This window comes from Melospiza melodia, chromosome 28, assembly GCF_035770615.1.
Source record: "Melospiza melodia melodia isolate bMelMel2 chromosome 28, bMelMel2.pri, whole genome shotgun sequence".
NCBI classification, from domain to species: Eukaryota; Metazoa; Chordata; class Aves; order Passeriformes; family Passerellidae; genus Melospiza; species Melospiza melodia.
Window position 1 is genome coordinate 5,397,059 of NC_086221.1, and position 25,374 is coordinate 5,422,432.

Sequence of the window (25,374 nt, forward strand, 5' to 3'; positions counted from 1 at the left end):
TGGATGGATGGGAATTGGTGCCCTGGATGGATGGGAATTGATGCCCTGGATGGGAATTGATGCCCTGGATGGATGGGATTTGGTGCCCTGGATGGGAATTGATGCCCTGGATGGGAATTGGTGCCCTGGATGGATGGGAATTGATGCCCTGGATGGGAATTGTCTGTGAATTGTCTGTGAGGAGCGGCAGCAGCTCCAGGAGCTGTCCCAGGCTCGGGATGAGCTCGAGGTTCCCCAGAGGTGACCAGAGGAGCCCAACCCAGCCGAGCCACAAGTGACAGACCCCTGCAAGCTCCAAAATGGCATTTTTCTGTCACACAGGGCAACAATTCCATCTTGCAGCAGCGCTAAACACATCCTGCTGCCTCTCAGATGTGCTGTGAAACATGAAAATCGCTCAGAGAGATGCTCGGCAATTAACACTGAGAGATGCTCGGCAATTAACACGGAGCACAGACAAAGCCATTGTCTGGCGGTGTTAAATGATTTTTTTGGAGGCACAAAACCGACTGTCACAGCCTGATCCTGCCTCCGGCTAAAAGAATCCTCTCTGTCTATGATCTGCCTGGAAAATTGGGGTTGCATCCCCTTGGTTCAGCGTTGTCAGGGGCTTAAAATAGTTAAAATCAGATTTTGAGGAGGATTCAGCACTCCCATTCCGTGCTGCTGGAATTTCTCGGCAGACAATGAGGATGAGGTGGAAGGATTTGCTTTTATCAGAGCTCTTTTTCATCCAAGCCACCATTCCCTCCTCTCCCAGATGAGAATTCCTGCTCTGCAAGAGGCTCCTCGGAGAATCTGCTTTGTGATAAAATAACAAAGGAAATCAGGCCTTCAGCTTCACAGGAAAAGTTAGAAATGGAGAGGAGAAGTTTATTCAGCTCTTGGGAGTTTTAAATCTGATTTCCCTCAGAGTTGAGCACTGAACACACCCGAGCTGGGCCATCCCTGCCTGTCCCACCGACGGGAGTGGGAATTATCCCAAATAATGCCTGCTCAGCATCCCAGAGCATGGGAATGGTGTCCAGGGGGATCCAGAGCGCCCAGGGCAGGGACAGCAGAGCTCGGGGCCAGGCAGAATCCATCCCTAGAGCTGGTCCCACATGTCCCTGACCCCTTTGTCCCACAGGTTCCTGGCACCTTTCCCCAGAGCTGCTCCCACATGTTCCTGACCCTTCCTCAGGGCTGGTCCCACATGTTCCTAACCCCTTTATCCCACACGTTCCTGATCCCTTCCCTTTCCCCAGGGCTGGTCCCACGTATTCCTTCCCCTGACTCCACAGATTCCTGCCCTGGACCCCGCATGTTCTTAACTCCTTTTCTTTCCCCAGAGCTGGTCCCACGTGTTCCTGCCCTTGACCCCACAGGTTCCTGTCCCTTCCCTTTCCCCAGGGTTGATCCCACATGTTCCTGACCCTTTTCCTTTCCCCAGAGCTGCTCCCATACGTTCCTGCCCTTGATGCCACAGGTTCCTAATCCCTTTCTTTTCCCCAAGCCTAGTCCCACATGTTCCTAACCCCTTCCCTTTCTTCCCTTTTCCCAGAGCTGCTCCCACATGTTCCTAACCCCTTTGTTCCACATGTTCCTAATCCCTTTCCCCAGAGCCGGCCCCACACGTTCCTAACCTCTTCCCCAGGGCTGGTCCCACAAGCTCCAAACCCATTTTCTTTCCCCAGGGCTGATCCCACATGCTCCTGCCCTTGACCCCGCAGATTCCTGTCCCTTCCCTTTCCCCAGGGCTGATCCCACATGTTCCTAACTCTTTTCCTAGGGCTGGTCCCACAGTTTCCTGCCCTTAACCCCACAGGTTCCTAATCCCTTTCCCTTCCCCAGGGCTGATCCCACATGCTCCAAACCCATTTTCTTTCCCCAGGGCTAGTCCCACATATTTCTGCCCTTAACCCCACAGGTTCCTGTCCCTTACCTTTCCCCAGGCCTGGTCCCACACGTTCCTGATCCCTTGCCTTTCCCCAGGGCTGGTCCCACATATTTCTGCCCTTAACCCCACAGGTTCCTGTCCCTTTCCTTTCCCCAGGGCTGATCCCTCACATTCCTGCCCTTGACCCCACAGGTTCCTAATCCCTTCCCCTTCCCAAGGGCTGATCCCATATGCTCCAAACCCATTTTCTTTCCCCAGGCCTGGTCCCACATGTTCCTAATCCTTTTCCTTTCCCTAGGCCTGGTCCTGCATGTTCCTGCCCTTGACCTCACAGATTCCTGTCCCTTCCCTTTCCCCAGAGCTGGTCCCACATGTTCCTGACCCCTTCCCCAGGGCTGGTCCCACATGTTCCTGACCCCTTTCCCCAGGGCTGGTCCCACATATTTCTGCCCTTGACGCCACAGGTTCCTGTCTCTTACCTGTCCCCAGGCCTGGTCCCACACTTTCCTAACCCCCTCCCCAGGGCTGGTCCCACATGTTCCTGCCCTTTTTCTTTCTCTAGGGCTGCTCCCTCACCTTTCTGCCCCTGACCCCACAGGTTCCTGACCCCTTTCCTTTCTCCTGGCCTGCTCCCTTCCCTTTCCCCACAGCTGCTCCCACACGTTTCTGCCCTTGACCCCACATGTTCCTAACCCTTTTTCTTTCCCCAGAGCTGTTCCCTCACATCCCTGTCCCTGTCCCCAGCTGGCCCAGCCCCTGCCACAGGACTCTCTGTGCCACCTCTGTACTTTGTCACCTCCTGCTCAGACACCTCAGCCTGGCAGGGGATTAAGGAGCATTAACTGCCCTGCCAGGCAGCCCAGATGGGAGCAGATTGAGGATTAATCCTCTGTTCTCCCCAGGGACAGGCAGGGGGTGGATGGGAGCAGGGAAGGGTTCCCTGGAGCCCTTAATTTGGATTTTAACTCCTGGAGCCCTGAATTTGGATCCCATCATTTGGATTTTAACTCCTGTTGCCCTTAATTTGGATCCAATAATTTGGATTTTAACTCCTGGTGCTCATTTCCAAACAAAATTTTTCCCTCAAACATATAACCCTGCCTTTTAGTTTTTAATTCTTATGGAATTTAGGGAGTTTTCCCCATTTTTGAAGTACCTGAGAGGTTCAGACTTCCCCAAACATCTGATACCAAAGATTTCCCTCTAATGTACAACCCTCCCTTTTAATTTTTAATTCTTATGGAATTTAAGGTTTTTCCCCATTGCTTCTTTCATCTTTCAATGTCTAATTTCATTTATCAGCAAACCTAAAGTTTATTTGTAAAAACAAATATCCTTTTCCATTTATCAATCAGTGGAATCCTTCCCATTGTTTCTTTTATCTCCCAGTGCTGGTTTTATCCACCAGCAGCCCCACAGCTTGTTTGGAAAGACAAATCTGTCATTCCTCTCAGTGGCAAGGTTCTAATTCACTCCTCCTCTACTGAGATATTCAATTAATTCAGATTTTAAATCCTGTGCCCTCCTAGGGCCTGAAAAATCTCATGTACAAATCAGATTTTCACTGAAAATGAACATCTCATACACAAATCAGATTTTCACTGAACATCTCATGCAAAAATCAGATTTTCACTAAAAATCTCATGCACAAATCAGATTTTTGCTGAAAAATTCATGCGCAAATCATATTTTTCACTGCATATTTTTATCCCTGCCAGGGTATACAACCCAGCTCACCTGGCTGCTCTCCTTGAGATGAAAAGCCAAATGGATGTGCATTTTCCTGCTGCTTTTAAGGAGAATTTCTCTTTCCCTTTGTATTTACCTGCAATTTACATGTCCTAAACTTTTCCAGCTGTTTCCAGCTTGTCCAGCTTTTCCAGCCTGGCCACTGTACCCGGGTGGGAATTTTGGCCCAGGTAAATCCTCCTTTCCCCTCTGTCTGTCCACACACACGGCAGAGGACAGGAAAAAACCCATTTATTTCCAGCCTTGAAATGTAATTTTGGTTGTTGCTCTCTCTTTTTTTTTTTTTTTTTTTTTTTTTTTTCCGTTATTGATTTTAAGGTTGTAAAGCTGTGTCTGGTTTTTAAATGCTAATGATGGTAACAGCGAAAGGAGATGAGGGAGCAGGGGAGGAAATTGAAGCATTTCACAGCTACCAAAGGCTTTAAACATCCCTGGCTACACCAGGAAACCAACAGGGAGAGCTTAAGGATGATAAACAAGTAATTTGCTATCTTGGACGCCTGTGGCTTCAATTTTACCTCTGGCAGTTGCCTCTCTTTAAGCAGGTTTCCACACATGTGGGTCAAAATGAAAATATCCAAAATATTTTGGATATTTTTATTTTTTTTAAAATAAAAACAAGAAGGAAAAGGTGAACTCTGATGGAGTTATTATTATTATTGTTGTTGTTGTTGTTGTTATTGTTATTGTTGTTGTTGAGTTATATTTATTATCAGCTGCAAGAACAGCCTGGGATTGGATTTGGGATTTGTTTTATTCAACGGGGAGCTCCTGATGTTCTTTACCAGCCTGGGATTGGATTTTCTGGATCATCACAGACTGTGCCAGGCACAGGAGGCTCCAAATTCCACTGCTGTGGGGTTTCACCTGTGATTTTGGGGGTGATTGGGGAGATTTGGGTGGCCAGGGCTGTCCCAAAATTCAGGGTGAGGTAGGGATGTTTTAAATTTCCCATTTCCTGAGGTGTTTGAATGGACCAGGACTGGTTTGAATGGACCAGGACTGGCCTCTGTGGGTTTCACTTGTGATTTTGGGGGTGATTTGGGGAAATTTTGGGTGTTTGAGTGGCCAGAGCTGTCCCAAAAATCAGGATGAGGTAGGGATGTTTTAAATCCCCCATTTCCTGAGTTTTAGAATGCACCAGAACTGGTTTGAATGGACCTGGACTGACCTCTGTGGGGTCTCACCTGTGATTTTGGGGGTGATTTGGGAAGATTTGGGTGTTTGGGTGGCCAGAGCTGTCCCAAACATCAGGATGAGGGAGGGATGTTTTAAATCCCCCATTTCCTGAAGTTTTAAAATGGATCAGGACTGGCCTCTGTGGGGTTTCACCTGTGATTTTGGGGGTGATTTGGGAGATTTGGGTGATCAGGGCTGTCCCAAAATTCAGGATGAGGGCAGGAATGGTTTAAATTCCCCAATTCATGAGGTTTTAGAATGGACCAGGACTGACCTCTGTGGGATTTCACTTGTGATTTTGGGGGTGATTTGGGGAGATTTTGGGTGTTTTGGTGGCCAGGGCTGTCCCAAACATCAGGATGAAGTGAGGGATGTTTAAAACCCTCAGCTTGGACACAGCCCCTCCAGCTCAGCTGATGTTCAAGGCAACATTTTGAGCCCTGATCCTTTAAAAATGCAATTTTTGGCACAACCCCTGTCAGCTTTTGTTGCTCTGCTTGCCAATTTTCACAGCTTCCCGTGGATTTTCCATGAAAATTCCCCTTCTGCCCAGCAGCCCCCGCTCTGGGGCACTCCCCATGTGCTCAGCAGATTTATTTATGCTCTCTAATATATTAATAAGGAGCAGGGGTTTTAATTAAGTGGAAAAAACCCAAATCCGAATGAGGGAACAGGGTGAGGCTGGAAAAGGTGAGGCTGGAAAAGGTTTCACTTCTGGCTTTAAATGCTAGAAGCTCCTCTTCAGTCCCAGGTGAATATTTAGAGGTAATTTAACATTTTTGGGGCATTTCCTGAGGTTTTAGGATGGACCAGGACTGGTTTGAATCCTTTTAGACCCCCAAATCTCACACAAAATTTATTTTCCCCAGGCAGACACCACAAAGCGATTTCCTGACTTCACAAACACTGCAAGCCACAAACAAAAATCAGAATTACATCAAAAATTCACCATCCAAATTGTCCAAATTTGAGAGGGACAAAAAGGACAAAAGACAGGTGAACAGCAAGAGCAGGTTGGGCTTTGAAGATTCAGCAATTTATGAGTTTATATTTTCAGGAGGTGGAGGGGGAGCCCATTCATGGCTTCATTTTGACAGAAATTGGCATTTAATAGAACAGGATGCAGCAGGAATTCCCAGCCCTCATTACTGCCATCAGCCCTTCCAAGGAGACAACCCCACGATAGTGCAACGCCATTAATTTTATGGCATCTGAAGCAGCAGAAAATGACCAAATCTGGCTTTTCCTGCCCTGAACCACAGAAAACATTCCAGTGATTAAATGCTGAAGGCAGCCCAAGCCTGCTCCGTGCTGTCAGCAATAAAATTTAACAGCATCACACACCACAAATGAAATATTTGTGTTGAGAAGGCAGCACATAAACCCGAGCCAGCACGTTTTGTTTATTTAACCAGCAAGCTGCCCACAAAACAAAGTCACCAGGTGCTGTGCCAAGTAATTTACAAACACAAAAAATCACAAAATCCTTGCCCACAATGAGCTCAGGGTGCCAGCTGAGCAGGAGCAGCATTTTCTGTGCTGTGCTGGGGTCTAGAGCTGCAAAATGAGCAGTGCAATGCACTGGTGTTGGGTTTGTGAGGGTCCCAGGATGAGGTGAGAGAGGAGAATTTGATTTCAGGTTCTTAGAAGGCTGATTTATTATTATATTATATATTTCTATTTTCTATTCTATTTTTATTTTATATTATTTTTATTTTATTTTAAATTTATTTTGATTTTTCTTTTGTATTATTTCATTTCATTTATTTTCTCTTTTCTTATTTTTAATATTATTTTATTTTTTTTAATTTTTATTATATTTATGTCCTTATATCTTTATTATTATAGTTTATATATTTATTATTATATTATATTTTTATACTTATATTATTTTATCTATATAGGTATTGTGCATTATATTATGTATAATATATTATATATGTATTATATTATATAATGTATTATATTAATTGTTTTATATATATATAATGTATTTCTATATATGTTGTTATAATATACCATATACAATATACAATATATAATATACAATATATAATAAATATATAATATATAATATATAATGTATAATGTATAATGTATAATATATAGTATGTATTATATTAATTGTTATATGTTTATATTATTGTATTGATATAATTTTAATTTCAATGCATTTATATTTTATATATTTATTATTTTATTATATATATTTATTATATTATTCTATTTTAATATTTATTTTTATATTTTATCATATTTTTATTTTATATATCATTTCTATATAATTTTTATATATTTATTATTATATGTTCATTATTATATATTTATTATTATTATATATTTATTATTCTATATTCTATTATTATTTATATTATATTATATTATATTATATTATATTATATTATATTATATTATATTATATTATATTATATTATGCTATACTAAAACTATACTAAAGAAAGAGAAGGATACAGACAGAAGGTTTAACAAGAATAAAAATAATGAAAATAATGGAATGGAAAATAATGGAGATAATGAAAAACTCATTACTGACTCCTCAGAGTCTGACACAGCTGGCTGTGACTGGTCATTAATTAAAACCAATTCACATTAAACCAATGACACAATCACCTGTTGGATAAACAATCTCCAACCACATTCCAAAGCAGCAAACACAGGAGAAGCAAATCAGATAATTCTTGTTTTCCTTTTATCTGAGGCTTCTCAGCTTCCCAGGAGAAGAAATCCTGGTGAAGAGATTTTTGCAGAAAATGTGACGGTGACATTTTTATCCTGATAAACCAAATTTAGGAGCTGGAAATGCACTGCTGTGTTCCCTGAGCCTCTCCCAGGGGGCAGGGAGGGCTCCCAGTGATTTTTCCCTCATTTCAGGGCTCTCCCTGCAGCAGGAACATCCAGGCTGGAATTCACCCCAACCCTGCCCAGGTACCCTCCCTGGACATCAAAAATGCCAAAAATGGCCATCAAAATTGCCCAAAACCTGGGTTTTTCCTCATCCCCCAGCTCCTCCAGGCTCTGCTGCCAAAGGGGCAGAGCCCAACCTGGGCTGCCCAGGCTGGAGCAATTCCTCAGGCAGGAATTCCACACTGCAAATCCCAGCCCTGGTGTTCCTGAAGCCCAGGAGCTGCTGCTGCTGCCTCAAAATGTTCAGCAAACCCACAAATGAGAATGAGTTTATTTTCCATTCCATCTGCTCCAAAAGAAAAAAATTAATTTCTTTCCTGTGGTGACATCTCTCCCCGTAAAGAAAATTGAATTTCCAGGTTCCAAGCGGGTGGTTTAGTTGGGAATTAGCTCCATTTTCCTCCAAACTAAACAAAATTAGCTCAATTTTCTTTTCTCTTGGAAAAGAGTTCTCCTTGTAACTAAAGGAAAAGAATTCTCCTTGTAGCTAAACTCAGGAAAACCTGGAGTAAAAGCTCTGACTGCAAGGGAATTGCTCCCAAACCAAAACACTGCCAGAAAATAAAACAACTTTGCCCTCAAAACCTCTAAGTGTTTCTTTCTGTCTGCCCTTCCCTCTCTGCCTTCATCTCAGCTTTTCACTGCTTTTTAAGGTTGGTTTTTTTTTCATATTGCCCTCTATTAATCTTGCTGAAAATCAGACAGCTGATCCCAAACACAGAAAATCAAATTATCCACCAAAGCCCTTCCCAGGCACTCTCTGATGGGTACTTTATATCCACAGGGCCTCGTAAGGATGAATGTCTTTTAATTAGACACAAACTGAGCTCATTTAGGGTTGTTAGAGGTGATCTGCAAATTTATTCAGCTTTTTGTACAGGGAATTCCCATGGAACAGCAGAGCCGTGTCCAGCACACACCAGGCGGGACAAAAGCCACGCCAGGTGATTTTTGGATCATCTTTTCCCCACAGAGAAAGGGAAAAAGGGGCTGAAAATAGATGAATAGACGAATTTCGCTTCTTCTTGCCATAATTTAGAAACCAGCAGGGCAAACAAAGGCTGGATGTTGCCAAACAGAAGTGGAATTGTGTGGACAGAAGGGAAGGTGAGGAGATGCCCAAATTCTCAGGAAGGTGAAATCCAAGACCTTTTCAGCTCCAAACTCACCTGGATTTTCCACACTGGAAAAAAATAATAATTCCCATTTCCCCATCGGAGAAAAAAAAAAAAAAATCCAAATTTTTACACCATTTGCCCTCATCCCACTGTCCAGCCCCTTTCCCTCAGCTCCCAGCCAGCCTTGCACAGAACCTGGGACATCTCCAGCTCCCTTTCCCCCACCAGCTTTGTTTTTCCAGGGAATTTTTCCCAGATTTTGGAAAAAAAATGGGGAAAAAAAATCAATTCCTATAGGGTGGTGACAATAAATTGATGTTTGCAACCACTTTGCTGCGGGGCTGAGCTCGGCTGCACTCACTGGGGCATGTCTGGCTCCTGCTGCAGGGCACCCGTGTCCCCCTTGTCCCCGAGCTCTGGGGACATCGGGATGGACCTGCCGGGGGTAAAACCCAGCCTGGGGACACCGGGATGGGTAAAAACCCAGCCTGGGGACATCGGGAGGGGTAAAAACCCAGCTTGGGGACACCAGGGAGGGACCTGGCAGGGGTAAAAATCATCCTGGGGACATTGGGAGGGACCTAACAGGGTAAAAAATCCAGCCTGGGACATCGGGAGGGACCTGGCCAGGTGTAAAACCCAGCCTGGGGACATCAGGAGGGACCTGGCAGGGTAAAAAATCCAGCTTGGGGACATCGGGAAGAACCTGGCAGGGTAATAAACCCAGCCTGGGGACACTGGGAGGGTCCTGGCAGGGGTTAAACCCAGCCTGGGGACAGAGCTCACACACAGGGACATCGGGGAGGGACCTGACAGATGTGAAACCGAGCCTGGGGATATCGGGGAGGGACTTGGCAGGGATAAAATGCAGCCTGGGGACGCTGGAAGGGTTCTGGTAGGGGTAAAACCCAGCCTGGGACATCGGGAAAGGACATGGCAGGGGTTAAACTCAGCCTGGGGACACCGGGGAGGGACCGGCCAGGTGTAAACCCAGCCTGGGGACACCGGGAGGGACCTGGCAAGGTAATAAACCCAGCCTGGAGACACCGGGGAGGGACCGGCCAGGTGTAAACCCAGCCTAGGGACATCGGGAGGGACCTGGCAGGGATAAAACCCAGCCTGGGGACAAGGGGGAGGGACCTGCCAGGTGTGAAACCCATCCCAGGGACGGTGCTCACACACGGGGATATCGGGGAGGGACCTGCTGGGATATAAAACCCAGCCCCGGGGACACCAAGGGACAGGGCTGGGACACGCTCACCCGGCTGCTGTCCTGGGGATGGAAAGCTGAAGGGATGCAGCCTCTGTAGAGATTTCTGCTGCTTTTAAGGAGGATTTTCTCTCTCCCCTCGGATTTACCTGCACAGGGTGAGCAGTGCAGGGAGAAACAGGGATTTGGGAAGGGTTTGTGGAAACGAGAGGAATGTCAAGGGCTGAACCAGGGATTTGGGAACGTTCAGTGAAGAGGAGCATCAAGGACTGAACCAGGGATTTGGGAACATTCAGTGCAGAGAAGAGAACTATCTAGGGATTTGGGAATTTTCAGAGAAGAAAAGTACCAAGGGCTGAACCAGGGGTTCTTGCACCTCTCTGCTCCACATGAATATTTTCAGCCCAGGCAGAGAGGGAACTGCAGCTGCCTAACACAGGGTTAGTGTGACAGGTGACAAGTGACAACGTGCCCTGGTGTTGGGGACTGCTGGAGGCAGCACATCCAGCCCCTAGCCGGGTGGGGACCTGGCAGGGGTAAAACCCAGCCTGGGGACATCGGGAGGGACATGGCAGGATAAAAAAATCCAGCAAGGGGACATCAGGAAGAACCAGGGTAATAAACCCACTCTGGGGATATCGCGGGGGGGACCTGGCAGGGGTAAATCCAGCTTGGGGACATTAGGAGAGACCTGGCAGGATAAAAAAATCCAGCCTGGGGACATCGGGAAGAACCTGGCAGGGTAATAAACCCAGCCTAGGGACACCGGGAGGGGTAAAACCCAGCTTGGGGACATTGGGAGGGACCTGGCAGGGGTAAACCCAGCTTGGGGACATCAGGGAGGGACCTGCTGGGGTAAAACCCAGCCTGGGAACATTGGGGAGGGACCTGCCAGGTGTGAAACCCAACCCAGGGACGGTGCTCACACACGGGGACACTGTGAGGGACCTGCCAGGGTATAAAACCCAGCCTGGGGACACTGGGAGGGACCCAGCAGGAGTAAAACCCAGCCCAAGGGCAGAGGAGCTGGAGCTCGGGAGAAACAGGGAAAGGGACAGCAGGACATCAGAGAGGAGCCGTGGAGCTCCGTGCTCCGGCAGAGAGGAGGATGGAGCCCGGCTGGGGCTGGAACAGCTCCCAGCAGAGCCCAGCTGGGCACGGGCAGGGGCTGCTGAGCCTGGCAGGGCCCCCCAACCTGACGGTGCTGCACACCCGGGACGAGGAGCTGGCCAAGGCCGAGGTCGGGGTGCTGGGCACCATCCTGGCCGTGGCCACCGCGGGCAACCTGGGCGTGCTGCTGGCCATGTACCGGCTGAGGAGGAAGATGAGCCGCATGCACCTCTTCATCCTGCACCTGGGGCTGAGCGACCTGGGCGTGGCGCTGTTCCAGGTGCTGCCGCAGCTCCTCTGGAAGGTCACCTACCGCTTCCTGGGGCCCGACCCTCTCTGCAGGGCCGTCAAGTACCTGCAGGTGCTCAGCATGTTCGCCTCCACCTACATGCTGCTGGTGATGACCCTGGACCGCTACCTGGCCGTGTGCCACCCGCTGCAGTCGCTGCAGCAGCCCAGCCGCCAGGCTTACACCATGATCGGCCTCACCTGGCTGCTCAGCTGCCTGCTCAGCCTGCCCCAGGTGTTCATCTTCTCCCTCCGGGAGGTGCGGCCGGGCTCGGGGGTGCTGGATTGCTGGGCGGATTTTGGGTACCCGTGGGGAGCGCGCGCCTACATCACCTGGACCACGCTGTGCATCTTCGTGCTGCCCGTGGGCGTCCTCAGCGTGTGCTACAGCCTCATCTGCCACGAGATCTGCAAGAACCTCAAGGGCAAGACCCAGAGCGGTGCCCCTGGCACGGGGGGAGCCGCGGTGGGTGCCCCTGGAGGTGCCAACCCTGCGGGGAAGGGCGGGCAGCCCTCGAGGGTGAGCAGCGTGCGCACCATCTCCCGCGCCAAGATCCGCACGGTGAAGATGACCTTCGTCATCGTGGCCGCCTATGTCACCTGCTGGGCGCCCTTCTTCACCGTGCAGATGTGGTCAGTGTGGGACCGGGATGCTCCTGATGATGGTGAGTGGTGAGGGGAGTGGGGGACAGAGCCACGATTGCAGTTGGGTGTTTAGCAAAAAGAGATGGATGTCATCTTGGCATTTAAAAATAAATGGGGAGGCTACAGGTGTTTACATGATAAAAATCATGGGGAAGGCTACAGGTTTTTGCATGACAAAAATAATGGGGAAGGCTACAGGCTTTGACATTATAAAAATAATGACCTTCGTCATCGTGGCCACCTCTGTCACCTGCTGGGCGCCCTTTCTTCAGCGTGCAGATGTGGTCAGTGTGGGACCGGGATGCTCCTGATGATGGTGAGTGGTGACGGGAGTGGGGCACAGAGCCCAGGGAGTGCCAGGAATACAGTTGGGTTTTTAGCAAAGAAGAGCTGGATGTCGTCTTGGCATTTAAAAATAAATGGGGAGGCTACAGGTGTTTACATTTAAAAATAATGGGGATTTCACAGATTTTTACATGATAAAAATCACGGGGAAGGCTACAGGTTTTTGCATGATAAAAATCATGGGGATTTTATAGATTTTTACATGATAAAAATCATGGGGAAGGCTACAGGCTTTGACATTATAAAAATAATGACCTTCGTCATCGTGGCCACCCCTGTCACCTGCTGGGTGCCCTTTCTTCAGCGTGCAGATGTGGTCAGTGTGGGACCGGGATGCTCCTGATGATGGTGAGTGGTGAGGGGAGTTGGGGACAGAGCCCTGGACATGCCAGGATTGCAGTTGGGTTTTTAACAAAAAGAGATGGATGTCACCTTGGCATTTAAAAATAAATGCGGAGGCTACAGGTGTTTCCATGATAAAAATAATGGGGAAGGCTACAGGCTTTTACATGATAAAAATCATGGGGATTTTACAGATTTTTTAAAAAATATATAAAAATATAAAAGTATAAAAATAAAATACAAAAATATAAAAATTATAAAAATCATGGGGAAGGCTACAGATTTTTACATGATAAAAATTATGGGGAAGGCTACAGGCTTTTACATGATAAAAATAATGAGGATTTTACAGATTTTTACATGACAAAAATAATGGGGAAGGCTACAGACTTTTGCATTAGAAATATCATGGAGATTAAACAGATTTTTTACATGATAAAAATCATGAGGAAGGCTACAGGTTTCCTTCCCTGTAATGCATAAAATTTCCTCCTGAAATTCCTTATAAATGTATACAATACCATATGGATTTCCTCCCCTGTAAATGGATAAAATATAATTTCCAGTTAGATCATTCCTTTCAGAAAAAAAAAAAAAAAAAAAAAAAACACTGAGAAGTGACGATTTCTGGCCATCATCAATAGGGATGTGCAAAGACATCTTTACCATGTGTGTCTTTCCTCTCCTCTGGGAATTTTCTGAGGTTTCAGAAGTGGATTTCTGAGTTCAAATGTTGAATTTTTTCCCCTGTAAACCTTCAGTAGTTTTCCTAACTCCTGAAGTAGTATTACTATTAGAAAAAGGGACTTCACCCAAGATTGAAAATCTTCTGGGAGAGGCTTTGGGCAGCAGATTTCCGAATTCATATGTTGAATTATTTTCCCCTGTAAACCTTCAGTAGTTTTCCTAACTCCTGAAGCAGTACTAGTGCTAGAAAAAGGGACTTCACCCAAGGTTGAAAGTCCTGTGGGAGATGCTTTGAGCAGATGAGAGTCTGAAGGAAAGGCCAGCACATGGGCAATGCAGAACCTGGAGGGTTCTGGCTCTCCAGAACGTGAAGGGTTCTGGTTTTCCCAGCTTTCCATCCCCCAGGAATGCCAGTGGGACGGGAATGTGAGCCAGGAGAGCCCCCAGCTCCTGCCCACTGCCCACCCCACCCCTGCCCAGCGTGTCTTTCCTCTCCTCTGGGAATTTTCTGAGGTTTCAGAAGTGGATTTCTGAGTTCAAATATGGAATTATTTTCCCCTGTAAACCTTCAGTAGTTTTCCTAACTACTGAAGTAGGAGTATCTCTAGAAAAAAGGACCCAAGATTTAAAGCCCTCTGGACTTTCACCCAAGATTGAAAGTCATTTGGGAGATGCTTTGGGCAGCAGAGAGGCTGAAGGAAAGCCCAGAAACTGCTAGGTCTTACCTTTGAGAAGATGTGCTCCAGCACATGAGCTCTGCAGAACCTGGCACTGCAGAACCACAGAGGATGTGCTCCAGCACTGCAGAACCTGGAGGGTTCTGGCTCTGTAGAACCTGGAGGGTTCTGGCTCTGTAGAACCTGGAGGGTTCTGGCTCTGTAGAACCTGGAGGGTTCTGGCTCTCCAGAACGTGAAGGGTTCTGGTTTTCCCAGCTTTCCATCCCCCAGGAATGCCAGTGGGACAGGAATGTGAGCCAGGAGAGCCCCCAGCTCCTGCCCACTGCCCACCCCACCCCTGCCCAGCCCCTGCGGATGTCTCATGTCTCTCTCTCTCCTCTCCAGAGTCCACCAACGTGGCTTTCAGCATCACCATGCTGCTGGCCAGCCTCAGCAGCTGCTGCAACCCCTGGATTTACCTGTTCTTCAGCGGGCACCTCCTGCAGGGCTGCTGGGGGCGCCCCCGGGCCGGGCTGCGCAGACCCAACTCCAGCGGGAGCCTGTGCAGCAGGAAAACCACGATCCTGAGCCACAGCCACCAGGTGCCCCTGCACGGGGACGGCGCCAGGGAGCTGTACCCGCCCTGCGACGAGGCCGTGACAGAGTCGGGCACGCTCTAGGCTGTGACAGCGCCGGCTGTGACAGCGCCGGGTGTGACAACAACGAGTGTGACACCGCCGGGTGTGACATCACCAAGTGTGACACCGCCAGGTGTGATACTGCCAGGTGTGTGACACTGCCAGGTGTGACAGTGCCATGTGTGACAGCACCAGGTGTGTGACACTGCCAGGTGTGTGACACTGCCAAGTGTGACCTGCCAGGTGTGACACCACCAAGTGTGTGATACTGCCAGGTGTGACAGCACCAGGTGTGTGACACTGCCAGGTGTGACACCACCAGGTGTGTGACAGCGCCAGGTGTGCGACACCGCAACGTGTGACAGTGCCAGGTGTGTGACACTGCCAGGTGTGACACCACCAGGTGTGTGACACTGCCACGTGTGTAACGCCACCAAGTGTGACACTGCCACATGTGACACCACCAGATGTGACACCACCAAGTGTGACACCACCAAGTGTGACACTGCAAGGTGTGTGACACCACCAGGTGTGTGACACCACCAAGTGTGACACCACCAGGTGTGACAGCGCCAAGTGTGTAGCACTCTCAAGTGTGACAGCTGCAGGTGTGTGACACTGCCAAGAGTGGCACCACCAAGTGTGACACTGCCAGGTGTGTGACACTGCCAAGTGTGACACTGCAAGGTGTGTGACAACGCCAGGTGTGTGACACTGCCAGGTGTGACAGCGCCAGGTGTGTGACACTGCCAGGTGTGACAGCGCCAGGTGTATAACACCACCAAGTGTGACACGGCCAGGTGTGACACAGCCAGGTGTGTGACACTGCCAGGTGTGACAGCTCCAGGTGTGACACCGTCACCGCTCGCTCTCGCTGCAGAGCGCGGCTCTCCCCACCTGGCGGCACCGCGTTCTGCAGAAATCGGAATGTTTCACCCTGAAAAGCGCCGCGTCCGCCGTGTCCTCGCTGCCCTGGGGATGGACAGAGCCCCTCCGGCCGCAGCATCCACCCCCAGCCGTGGTTGGGGAAACTTCTGGGTGCTCTCCTGCAGGGAGGGGTCCTGGAACCTCCGGGGAAGGATCCTGGAACCTCGGGGGAGGGATCCTGCATCCTTTGAGATCAGGGGATCCTGGAACCTCCGGGAAAGGATGTGGCATCAAGGGGGATCAAGGGATCCTGCATCATCCGGGATCAGGGGACCCTGCATCCTCCGGGGAGGGACCTCGCATCCTTTGGGATCAGGGGAGGCTGCATCCTTAAGAAACAGGGGATCCTGCACCCTTTGGGACTGGAGATCCTGCACCCTTTGGGATCAGATCCTACACCCTTCAGGAAGGGATCCTACATCCTTTGGGATCAGGAGATCCTGCACCCTTTGGGATCAGATCCTGCACCCTTTGGGATTGGAGATCCTGCACCCTTCAGGAACAGGGGATCCTGCATCCTTTGAGATCAGGAGAGGCTGTATCCTTCAGGAACAAGGGATGTTGCATCCTTTGGGAACAGGGGATCCTGTAACCTCTGCGGAGGGATCCTTGCATCCTTCAAGACCACAGGGTCCTGGAACCTCCAGGAAAAGATGCAGCATCAAGGGGGATCAAGGGATCCTGCATCCTTTGGGATCAGGGGATGCTGCATCCTTCAGAAACAGGGGGATCCTGCAACCTTTGGCATCAGGGGATAATGCATCCTTCAGAAACAGGGGGATCCTGCAACCTTTGGGATCGGGGATCCTGCAACCTCTGGGGAGGGATCCTGCAATCTCCAGGAAAGGATGTGGTATCAAGGGGGATCAAGGGATCCTGCACTCTTTGGGATCAAGAAATCCTGCAACCTCCGGAGAGGGATCCTGCAGCCTCTAGGAAGGGATCCTGCATCCTTCGAGGAGGGATCCTGCACGCTTTGGGATCAGGGGAGGACCCTGCATCCTTCGGGAACAGGGGATGCTGCATCCTTTGGGATCAGGGGATCCTGCAGTCTCTGGGAAGGGATCCTACACCTTTCAGGAACAGGGGATGCTGCATCCACAAAACCCTCCCGGAGGTCCCCTAGTTTGTGTTCCCAGCTGCCAGCAGAGCAGCCGGAGCTCGGCAGGCGGCAACGCGGCTCCATCTGCTCCCGAGCCGCCGCCTCCTCCTCCCGCACCCGAGCAGACAGCGGGCACAGCGCTGTCCCCCCAGGGCTGCACAGCTCCTGTGGCCTGGAAGTGCCCCCCTGCCGCCTGCCCGGGGCCGGGACGCGGCTGTGGCATCCCCTGGTGCCGGGCACAGCTGTGCTGCCCCACGCTGTGCCCGCTGGAGCGCCCCAAATGCGGCGCTGGCACCCCCGAGGAGCTGCTGGGAGCAGCCCTGGCCCTGCTCCAGCTCAGCCGGGCACGTCCTGACTGCCCCTGTGCCCTCTCCCATCAGCTCTGCTCTCACCCCGTCCTGTGCTCAGCAGCTGCTCTCACTCTCCTGCTGCTGCTGCTTTTGGCTCACTTTGCAGGGACTGGGAGCCCAAACCCAGCCTGGGCTCGGGGAGCAGGAACTCAATTGCCCCGCAGTCCCAGGAGCTGTTTTGTGCAGGAATAAATCATAGATAAGGCAGAAAATAACATCCATTAGCTCAAAAGCTGCTGAGGGTGGTGTACAGGTGTCCCGGCAAAGGTTCCAAATTCCCTGCGAGCCACGGGCATTATTCCTTCCACTGTCACAGGCTAAAGCTGTAAAAATAAAACATTAAGAGGAAAATATTTTGAAATCTTCAATATTGTCACTTTTTAATCGCCAGGCAGTTGAATCAGATTTCTCAGATTTCCTCTCACTGGTTTTGGCCTTACCTCCAGTCCCATAATCACACTTCTCCTGGGTTTTCCAACGCTACCCAGGGATTGTTGGGGATTTTGGAACATTTTCCTTCACGTGCCCTTCGAGCTGGGCCAGATCTGCACCCCAAGGTCATGAAAGCAGGAGTGCCTGGCTCCCCCTGCCACTGATCAATCCCAAATCAATTGTCTCACAACCTTTCATTAAATCACAGCATTACTGAGCCCATTTAAAACACACTTGGGGCAGCTGCAGCCCTGAGGAAGAGGAGGCAGCGGCTCCATCCCCCTCACACGGCTCCCACTGGGGCACCATTCCCATTCCCAGGCACTTTGGAAGTTTATTTCTGGAAAATTCAGGAGTAACAAAATACAGAATGAGGAGCAGGGACGTGGCCCAGGTGGGGAGAGACCAAGCCCAGCACCTGGAGCAGGGACAAAGCAGGGAAAGCAAAAGCTGGGAGACAGGGAGAGGGAAAAGCCAGTGGAAAAATTGTATTTAAAAGGATTTTATGAGGCTGATGAGCAAAACAACAACACTGAGAGGAGCTCAGTGCAGGTTTGAGGATCAATGCATCTCCCATTTTGAGAGGCAAGGGGGGGGGATGTTTCTTTTGCTTTCATGAAATGCGGGGACAAAAGGCCGTGACACAGAAGTGGAGAGCTGATTCCAGCCTGGCTGGGAGGAGCCTTTCCCTGCCCCACACTGTCCCTCAGGAACAGTGGAGCCTTTAAGGAAAAGCCAAGGAAGCTGCGGGTGGGGGTGGCACAAGTGCTGCAGCCCGTGCCAGGCAGTGCCCCCGGGCAAGGGGACAGTGCCAGGGCAAGGGGACAGTGCCAGCTGTGCAGCTGCTGGGGGCTCTGGGCACCTCTGGGCAGCAGCTTCACCCTGGTGTGACAGCCTCACATCAGTGTCACATCCCCACAGCAGTGTCACAGCCCCACAGCAGTGTCACAGCCCCACAGCAGTGTCACATCCCCACAGCAGTGTCACATCCCCACAGCAGTGTCACAGCCCCACAGCAGTGTCACAGCCCCACAGCAGTGTCACAGCTTCACCTCGGTGTACTCCACCCCCTTGGATGCCCTGGGGCTGGAGAAGGGCCAGAAATGTGTTTTCCTCTTCTTTGGGTCCACGTTGACATAATCCAGCCCAGACTTGACGTTCTCGTAGTCCTGGGCAGAGCCCGGCTCCGGGCCTTTCCCTGGGAACACCAGGGATGTGTAATTGATGCTTTCCTCTGGGCCACGGCCCTGCAGGAGCAAAATGGAGCCCAGGTCAGGCCCAGCACCCACCCAGGAGCCTTTGCCCTCAAGCCCATGCACCAGTTCAGGGAATCATGGAATGGGCTGGGTTGGAAGGGATTTTATGCCCGTCCCATTCCCCCTGCCATGGCAGGGACACCTTCCACTGCCCCAGGCTGCTCCAAGCCCCATCCAGCCTGGCCTTGGGGCTCCAGGGGCAGCCACAGCTGTGCCAGGGCCTGCCCACCCTCAGAGAGAAGATTTTGCTTCCTAATTTTCCTAAAGTGCCCAGGGATGGTTCCCTCTGAATGAGAGACACTGGAACACTGCATGTGACAGGGGACAACAACCACCCCAGCCCTTATCTATGGAATTTCAATGTGCCCAGCCCTTATCTATGGAATTTCAATGTGGTTTGATGGATTTGCCCCTCCCGATGCTGCCCCAGGCAGGTGGGCTGGGGATGATTTTCCCGTGGTACCTGAGGGCAGGAAGGGTTGTCGTTGTCAGAGTCCTCTGAGGTGTCTGAGGATGTGTCACTGCTCCCTTAAAAACACAAAACATTTACCACCCCAGCACTTCCCAGAGGGTTAATGGGAAAAAAGGATCAAGGGACAAGAAGCAAACATGCTCAGAAGTGAAAATTCTGATCCACAAAGGATCAGTTTGATCCCTCCCAGCCTCACTTCCCTGGGAGAAACGGGCAGGGAGAGCCAGGTGGGAAGAGGAGGCAGCTCCTTCTTGGCCCTTCTGCCACCCCAGAGCTCGTAAGGAGGAGACATCACACAAATGCCACCCAAAAACTCCCATCCCTGTGCCAGGACAATGCCCCATGGCTGCAGAGCCCCTTACCTGCATAGGCTGGGGATGGGTTTTGTGCCCCAGGTTGTTGTTTTTGTGCCCCAGGTTGTTGTTTCTGTGCCCCAGGTTGTTTCTGTGCCGGGTCCCCTCCTGGTGCTGAGGCTGGGGTGGGCTGAGGGCTGAGATGCTCCCCAGGGCTGCTGCTCACCTGCATCCTGCAGGAATGCTGGGCTGTGAGCAAGAAAACAGTGAGCCCTCGTCCCTGCTGTGCCCAGAGCACCCCATTCTGCTCCAGCACCCCCAGTGCAAACCAGCCCACCCCAAAATAATGATTGGAGCAGGCTCATATCCATCAATTCAATTATTGAGATGATCCAGGGCCCTGCTCTCCCACCAGGAGAGGCTCCAGTGACAAATCACAGTGTCAGGGCCTCTGCTTGCAAGTTGGGAATGATTTTGACCCAAAGCAGAGCTGGGCTCTGTGCAAATGTGAGCAGCAGTTGGTGGGAAAGAATTCCCTGCTAGAAATTGCAGCTTCATCTGAACTAATACTCTGTGAGCTGATTCTTGGTATTTTCCCAGCACTTTACTAAAAAAGTGACCTAGAAAAAAATGGTTTTGAAGCAACACAAGGTTGTACAACCCTCACTGATGCGTACAGCCATGACACCCAGCCCAGCCCAGCCCTGCCCTGCCCCTTTCCCATCCCACATCCACCTCAAACCGGGAAAAGCATTTTTAAATTACCAATTTTCCTGCTGAGCATGGTGTAAAGGGTCAGCAAGAGGAGAGGGTAGAGTATCAAGGTGACAAGTGAGGTGACAGCGGGAATCCAGCTGAACGAGAGAAAACCATTCAGTCTCACTGAAATCACCAAATTCTTTTCAACCCCCCCATGGCTTCAAGGCACATTTTAGACTTAGGGCTGCTGGTAACTTTTGGTTTTGCTTTTTCATTTTGCTTTTTGGTTTTGGGGTGATGTGGCTCAAAATGAGGGGTTTGTTTTTTAAGAATGATCTGAGTTCTTTGCCCCTCATTTTTGGGGCCTGTCCCCAGAAGGGTTTTTAAAATCCTCCAGGGGTGAATGTGGTGCTGGAGGGGAGAGAGACATGGCAGATATGATGGAATTACAGAATTGTGGAATGATGGAATGGGCTGGGACCTTTGAAGGTCACCCTCTGCCATGAGCAGGGACGTTTTCAGCCAGACCAGGTTGCTGTGTGTGACAGGGGACAACAACCACCCCAGCCCTTATCTATGGAATTTCAGTGTGGTTTGATGGATTTGCCCCTCCTGATGCTGCTCCAGGCGGTCCCAGGGGGGCTGTGGAGGGCTCTGTGCCCCAGGGTGCTGCACTCACCATGCACAAAGGCTCATCCTCCTGCTGAGGCTCTCCAGGGCCTGGGGGACACAGACAGCCAGCAGGACCTGGTGGCAACCATAGAAATGGTCCCATTGAGCCTCACGCTGCTCCACACGAGCTGGAGATCAGGCTCAGCGCTTGGAGGCAGCGGTTGGGTGTTGCAGATGTGAAATAAAGGGGTTTTATTTTATCCCAGCCCTCCCCCTGTGAGAATCCCTGTGGTTCACACCCTCACAGAGCCACAGGCTGTCCCTTATCACTGAATTAATGGCTTTATACACGCTCATATCTGAGACTTGTCTGGACTTTCTGGGCCCCACTGCAACAGAATTGAAATTTGTTCTTCTTGCTTTAATCCTCTCTCATGGTTCATTTTTTTTTTTTCTCTTTTTAATCTACCAAAAAAAATTTTAAAAAAGGAAGAAAACTACAAGATGAAGAAAAAAAATCCATGGAAAAAGTAACCAAAGGAAGGTCGTGGGTTGGTGTGAGACTCTTGCATCAGTCAAGGTCCAGACAGAAATATCAGAGGCCCTGCAACACCTCAGTGTCTGAAACACCTCGGATTTAATTCTGTGAGAGCTCCAATCCTGCTGAGGTTAAGAGGGTTTAAGGCAGAAAATCAGAAAACACCAATGCCTGGGCTGGGCCCCTTGGCTTGGGACTTCTGGCCATAACACTCAACAGATTTATAATAAAAGATAGGAGTGTTCATTTTGTAAAAATAGCAGCAGGCTGCTCCTTTTGTGAGCTTTCACTTGCAAAGAAGCACTTTAAATCCTCTCTCAGTGTTATACACTTGCTATTTATAAATGGCTGATAGGGAGAGATCTTCAGCTGGATTTGATACAGTGATTAAAGCAGCCCTGATAATTTGATTGATAGGCTGATGGATAAATTGATAGAGCAAAGGCATTATCCATCCTGTGGAGCAGATTCTATCATTTCCTCTGTGACACATTTCTGAGCCTAATTCATCAAAAGCTTTCCTGATAACCACCAATCTCCTGCAAAATTCCACTCATGCAAACAGCTTGATGACTGCCAAGCTGAAAGTTCATTTTTTTGCAGAAATTTCCCCCCTCCCTTACTGAATAAATCTGTCCCCAAATATCCTTCTCAAAAGGCTGCCACTCTTGAAAGGTTCATTTCCTACTGTGGGACAGGAGACGCTGCTGCAGCAGCAGATAAGGATCTGAAAAAATGAGCTGTTCAAAAGGAAATTGCAAAATAAGCCCCAAATCCAACTATCAGCAGCTTCTGTGCCGAGGTGGGTACGGTGAGATGGAGGCGCCGATATCGGGTGCGTATCAAAAAATCTGATTTGAAGCAGCAGCCAGTGAGAGCCCAGCACCAAATGTGCTTTTTGGGGGGCCTCAGGAAAGTTCTGTGAGCCTGCAGCCTCCAAGACTTCAATCCTTTCTCAAGAAAATGCTGAAATCAAGGTTTGCATGGAGCTGCTCCTCAGCCGGGCAGCGAGGGCCTACCTGAGGCATCTGCCCGCGGCTAAACGTGAGTGAAAGCTCCAGAATGCCCCAAATTATTTTAATCCCACTCCAGCCAGGCCCAGCTGCCTCGCTGGAGCTCAGGATGGCACCAAAATGTGCCCAAGGGGGTTCCCAGCCCAGCTCTGCTCCCGCTGTTCCACCCTCTGCTTCCCGCGCCATCGCACCCGGAGTGCGGCGCCCAACGCGGCCTTACCTGGGCTCGGAGCTTTCCAACCTTCCCTTCCCCACGGCTTGGGGCAGCTGGGGCCCTGCAGGCAGCAGGATTTGGGGGTTGTTTCAGCAGGATTTGGGGTGGTTTCAGCAGGATTTGGGGGTTGTTTCAGCAGGATTTGGGTGCAGAGCGGGGTCTGGTGGCGCGGCGGTGCCGGATGCGGTCACGCTCTACCCCCCAGGAGTGGAGCCCACACGAGTTCCATGACACCTCCCCTCTGTCAGTAGCCTCATTTAAATATATTGGGGTGTTTCTCTGCTGTTCTGCAGCTGTTTTGCTGCTGCACCCCTCCATCAATTCTCTATCTTCCAGCAGCTTTGTCCCAAAATTGAGCTGAGTTTCCTTGGAGCCAAGCGGTGCTGGGGGAGCTGTGCCCAGCTCAACTCAGCTGCCACCTAAAATGAGCTCTGGGTGCTTCCAAGCAAACATTTTCCACAGGGATGAAGCATTTTCCACCACCTGGCTCCATGGCTGCTGGGGGTGGATGGGCCTCCAACTATCCACACTCTGGAAAATGCTCTGCAAGCTTTGGGGTGCAAGCAGCAGCCTGGCACATCCCACCCTGAGAATTCCCAGGAATTTTGGGGATTGATGCCTGCTGGTTCTTAGGAACTGTGGGGTTTTAACTCTGGAAGTGCCCTGGCAGAAAGGAGCAAGAAATTCCCTTTTTTTGGGACAACACTCTGGAAAATGCTCTGCAAGCTTTGGGGTGCAAGCAGCAGCCTGGCACATCCCACCCTGAGAATTCCCAGGAATTTTGGGGATTGATGGCTGCTGGTTCTTAGGAACTGTGGGGTTTGTAGCTCTGGAAGTGCCCTGGCAGAAAGGAACAAGAAATTCCATTTTTTCCAAGATGCCTGCTCGCCTTTCAGCATCCCCACCAGCCCACAGCAATCCTGCCCCAGGGATACAACATCCCAAAGAATCCTCCTGGATTATCTAAAAGCAAAAAGAAGATTTGAAAAAGCATCACCTACCCCTGGAGCTGCATCACAAGTTGGGGTGACTTCCCAAATTCTCCTTCATGCTCCCACCATCCACCAGCTGCATCACCAGATGTTGGTCCTGCTCTCCTCACAGCTGCTGCACCCCAGGTAAATATTTTGGGGTTTATTTAACTGAAACTTGCTTGTTTGTTGATTTTTTTTTTTTTCAGGTGAAAGTTTGCTGCTGCAGCGCTTTCAAGTGCTCGGTGGTGGATAAACAGATTAACAGGTGGGAGAAGTGTCTGATAAAGGCAGGAAAAAAAAAGGTTTTTTACAAAACACTGCTGGGGCACAGTGTGAATCAACCAGGGCAGTGGCTCCACTAAAGGAAATGTGTAAGAAGGAACACAGATAACACGTTTTTAGCCTGAGAACGGGTTTTTTGAAACAAAGAAAGTGCTTCACACAGAGCTGGTGAGAGGTATATTTTCTACCCAAGGGGCAAAACCCATTTTTGATCCAACTGTGTGGCCCTGGAGGGGTGGGACACAGCTGGGGACAGGCCCTGCCTGGCACAGCCCATCCTTCCTTACCAGGGATGTTGCAGGATCTGGAGTCACCTTTCCTCAATTTCTCCAGAGCAGGCTGGCCCTGCCAAGCTGAGGGACACCAAGGCTTGAAAATTGGGCATCTCCCCCCTCTGCAATCCACACATTGAGCTACAGCTGGAATTTGTATGAAACAAAGCCTTTTTGACCCAATTTTCCGTGCAAATCCAGCCCAGTTGCTCCCAAAACATAGAGGGGAAAAAATCCCCCCACCACTTTGTTCTACTTGAAATAATAATTATGAAGTGCCCCTAAGAGTTGAGCTTTTAAAATGGCTTCTAAAATAACTCAAAAGTCGAAATAGATTTGCTTAGCTGCAAAAATTTCGAAATGAGAGCTCTGGCCTCGTTATGACTTTCATCTTCCCATTTTAATGCTGAATTTGCTGCCAGGAGTTTGCAGATTATGATGATCCAATTGGGGGATCTTTTCCACAAAATAAACTATTTTACTTAAAGTGTTTGGCATGTCTGTGCTGCTGCTCACCCTCACGTTTATCTCCAAAGCCCAGTGACCCTTCAGGCTGGGTTTTCTGATAGGATTTTCGGGTTATAAACCATGTCTGGAACAATCCACTTGCTGTTTTCAGCTTATCTGGCACTTGCTGCAGCTGCTTTTGTTTTAGGAAGTTTCTTTCTAATCCATGAATATGTGATTAGGACAAGGAGGGAGGCTGGTACATTTAACTGCATCTCAAAAGGGGAAATTGAGAATAAATTTGTATAAAAGCCACTTGTTAAAAAAAAATATTGCAGAGTGGGGGAATGAGGGGAATTTTCATTTGTTTTCAAAAAACAGCTGCATTTGCCACCGGCATCAACTGTGCTGTGCCCAACGTTTTCCTGCTCATATTGAGAAATATTTGATGGATTTTTTTTAAAGCTTGATCTGCCCTCAAAGCTGGGGAGAGGAGAGGCCTGGCAGCATCTCCAGGGATGGGGACACAAGATCCCGGTGACAGCAGGACGTGACTCAGCTGTCCCCAGCCACCGTCGGTACCTGTGCCTCACAGATGAGGACTTTAATTTCCTGGGCGAGGGCTTTAATTAGATAAAAAATTTAATTAGATAAAACAGGGCTCTCTGGGACAAACAAAAAATTGATTAGCACGGTGCTAAAGCCTGTTAATCACGTGA

The 25,374-nt window shown here is 49.7% G+C and overlaps 2 protein-coding genes and 1 long non-coding RNA gene across 3 annotated transcripts; 1 reads left to right on the forward strand and 2 right to left on the reverse strand.

The window, feature by feature from the left end:
- Positions 1 to 11,168: 11,168 nt before the first annotated feature.
- AVPR1B (arginine vasopressin receptor 1B) lies at positions 11,169 to 14,814 on the forward strand. The gene is made up of 2 exons (XM_063177975.1): positions 11,169 to 12,123; positions 14,540 to 14,814. Exons 1-2 carry the CDS (start codon positions 11,169 to 11,171, stop codon positions 14,812 to 14,814), a joined length of 1,230 nt encoding a protein of 409 aa, XP_063034045.1.
- A 3,057-nt stretch (positions 14,815 to 17,871) lies between these two features.
- RHEX (regulator of hemoglobinization and erythroid cell expansion) lies at positions 17,872 to 20,453 on the reverse strand. Its single transcript, XM_063178000.1, has 4 exons — positions 20,370 to 20,453; positions 19,674 to 19,853; positions 19,303 to 19,367; positions 17,872 to 18,830 (listed from the first exon to the last, which is right to left on the reverse strand). Exons 1-4 carry the CDS (start codon positions 20,386 to 20,388, stop codon positions 18,624 to 18,626), a joined length of 471 nt encoding a protein of 156 aa, XP_063034070.1. The 5' UTR covers positions 20,389 to 20,453; the 3' UTR covers positions 17,872 to 18,623.
- Positions 20,454 to 20,979: 526 nt separating this feature from the next.
- On the reverse strand, positions 20,980 to 23,816 carry LOC134430425 (uncharacterized). The gene is made up of 3 exons (XR_010030814.1): positions 23,682 to 23,816; positions 22,687 to 22,741; positions 20,980 to 21,050 (listed from the first exon to the last, which is right to left on the reverse strand). It is a non-coding gene; the product is annotated as an uncharacterized LOC134430425 (long non-coding RNA).
- Positions 23,817 to 25,374: the final 1,558 nt, after the last annotated feature.

Excerpts from the sequence above, each read along its gene's own strand:
- AVPR1B (XM_063177975.1), top strand. The coding sequence starts at position 11,169 with ATGGAGCCCGGCTGGGGCTGGAACAGCTCCCAGCAGAGCCCAGCTGGG. Across the intron at positions 12,124-14,539 it reads CCGGGATGCTCCTGATGATG|AGTCCACCAACGTGGCTTTC; the intron begins GTGAGTGGTGAG and ends TCTCCTCTCCAG.
- RHEX (XM_063178000.1), bottom strand. Across the intron at positions 19,368-19,673 it reads CCCATCCCCAGCCTATGCAG|GGAGCAGTGACACATCCTCA; the intron begins GTAAGGGGCTCT and ends TGTGTTTTTAAG. Across the intron at positions 18,831-19,302 it reads ACAACCCTTCCTGCCCTCAG|GGCCGTGGCCCAGAGGAAAG; the intron begins GTACCACGGGAA and ends TTGCTCCTGCAG.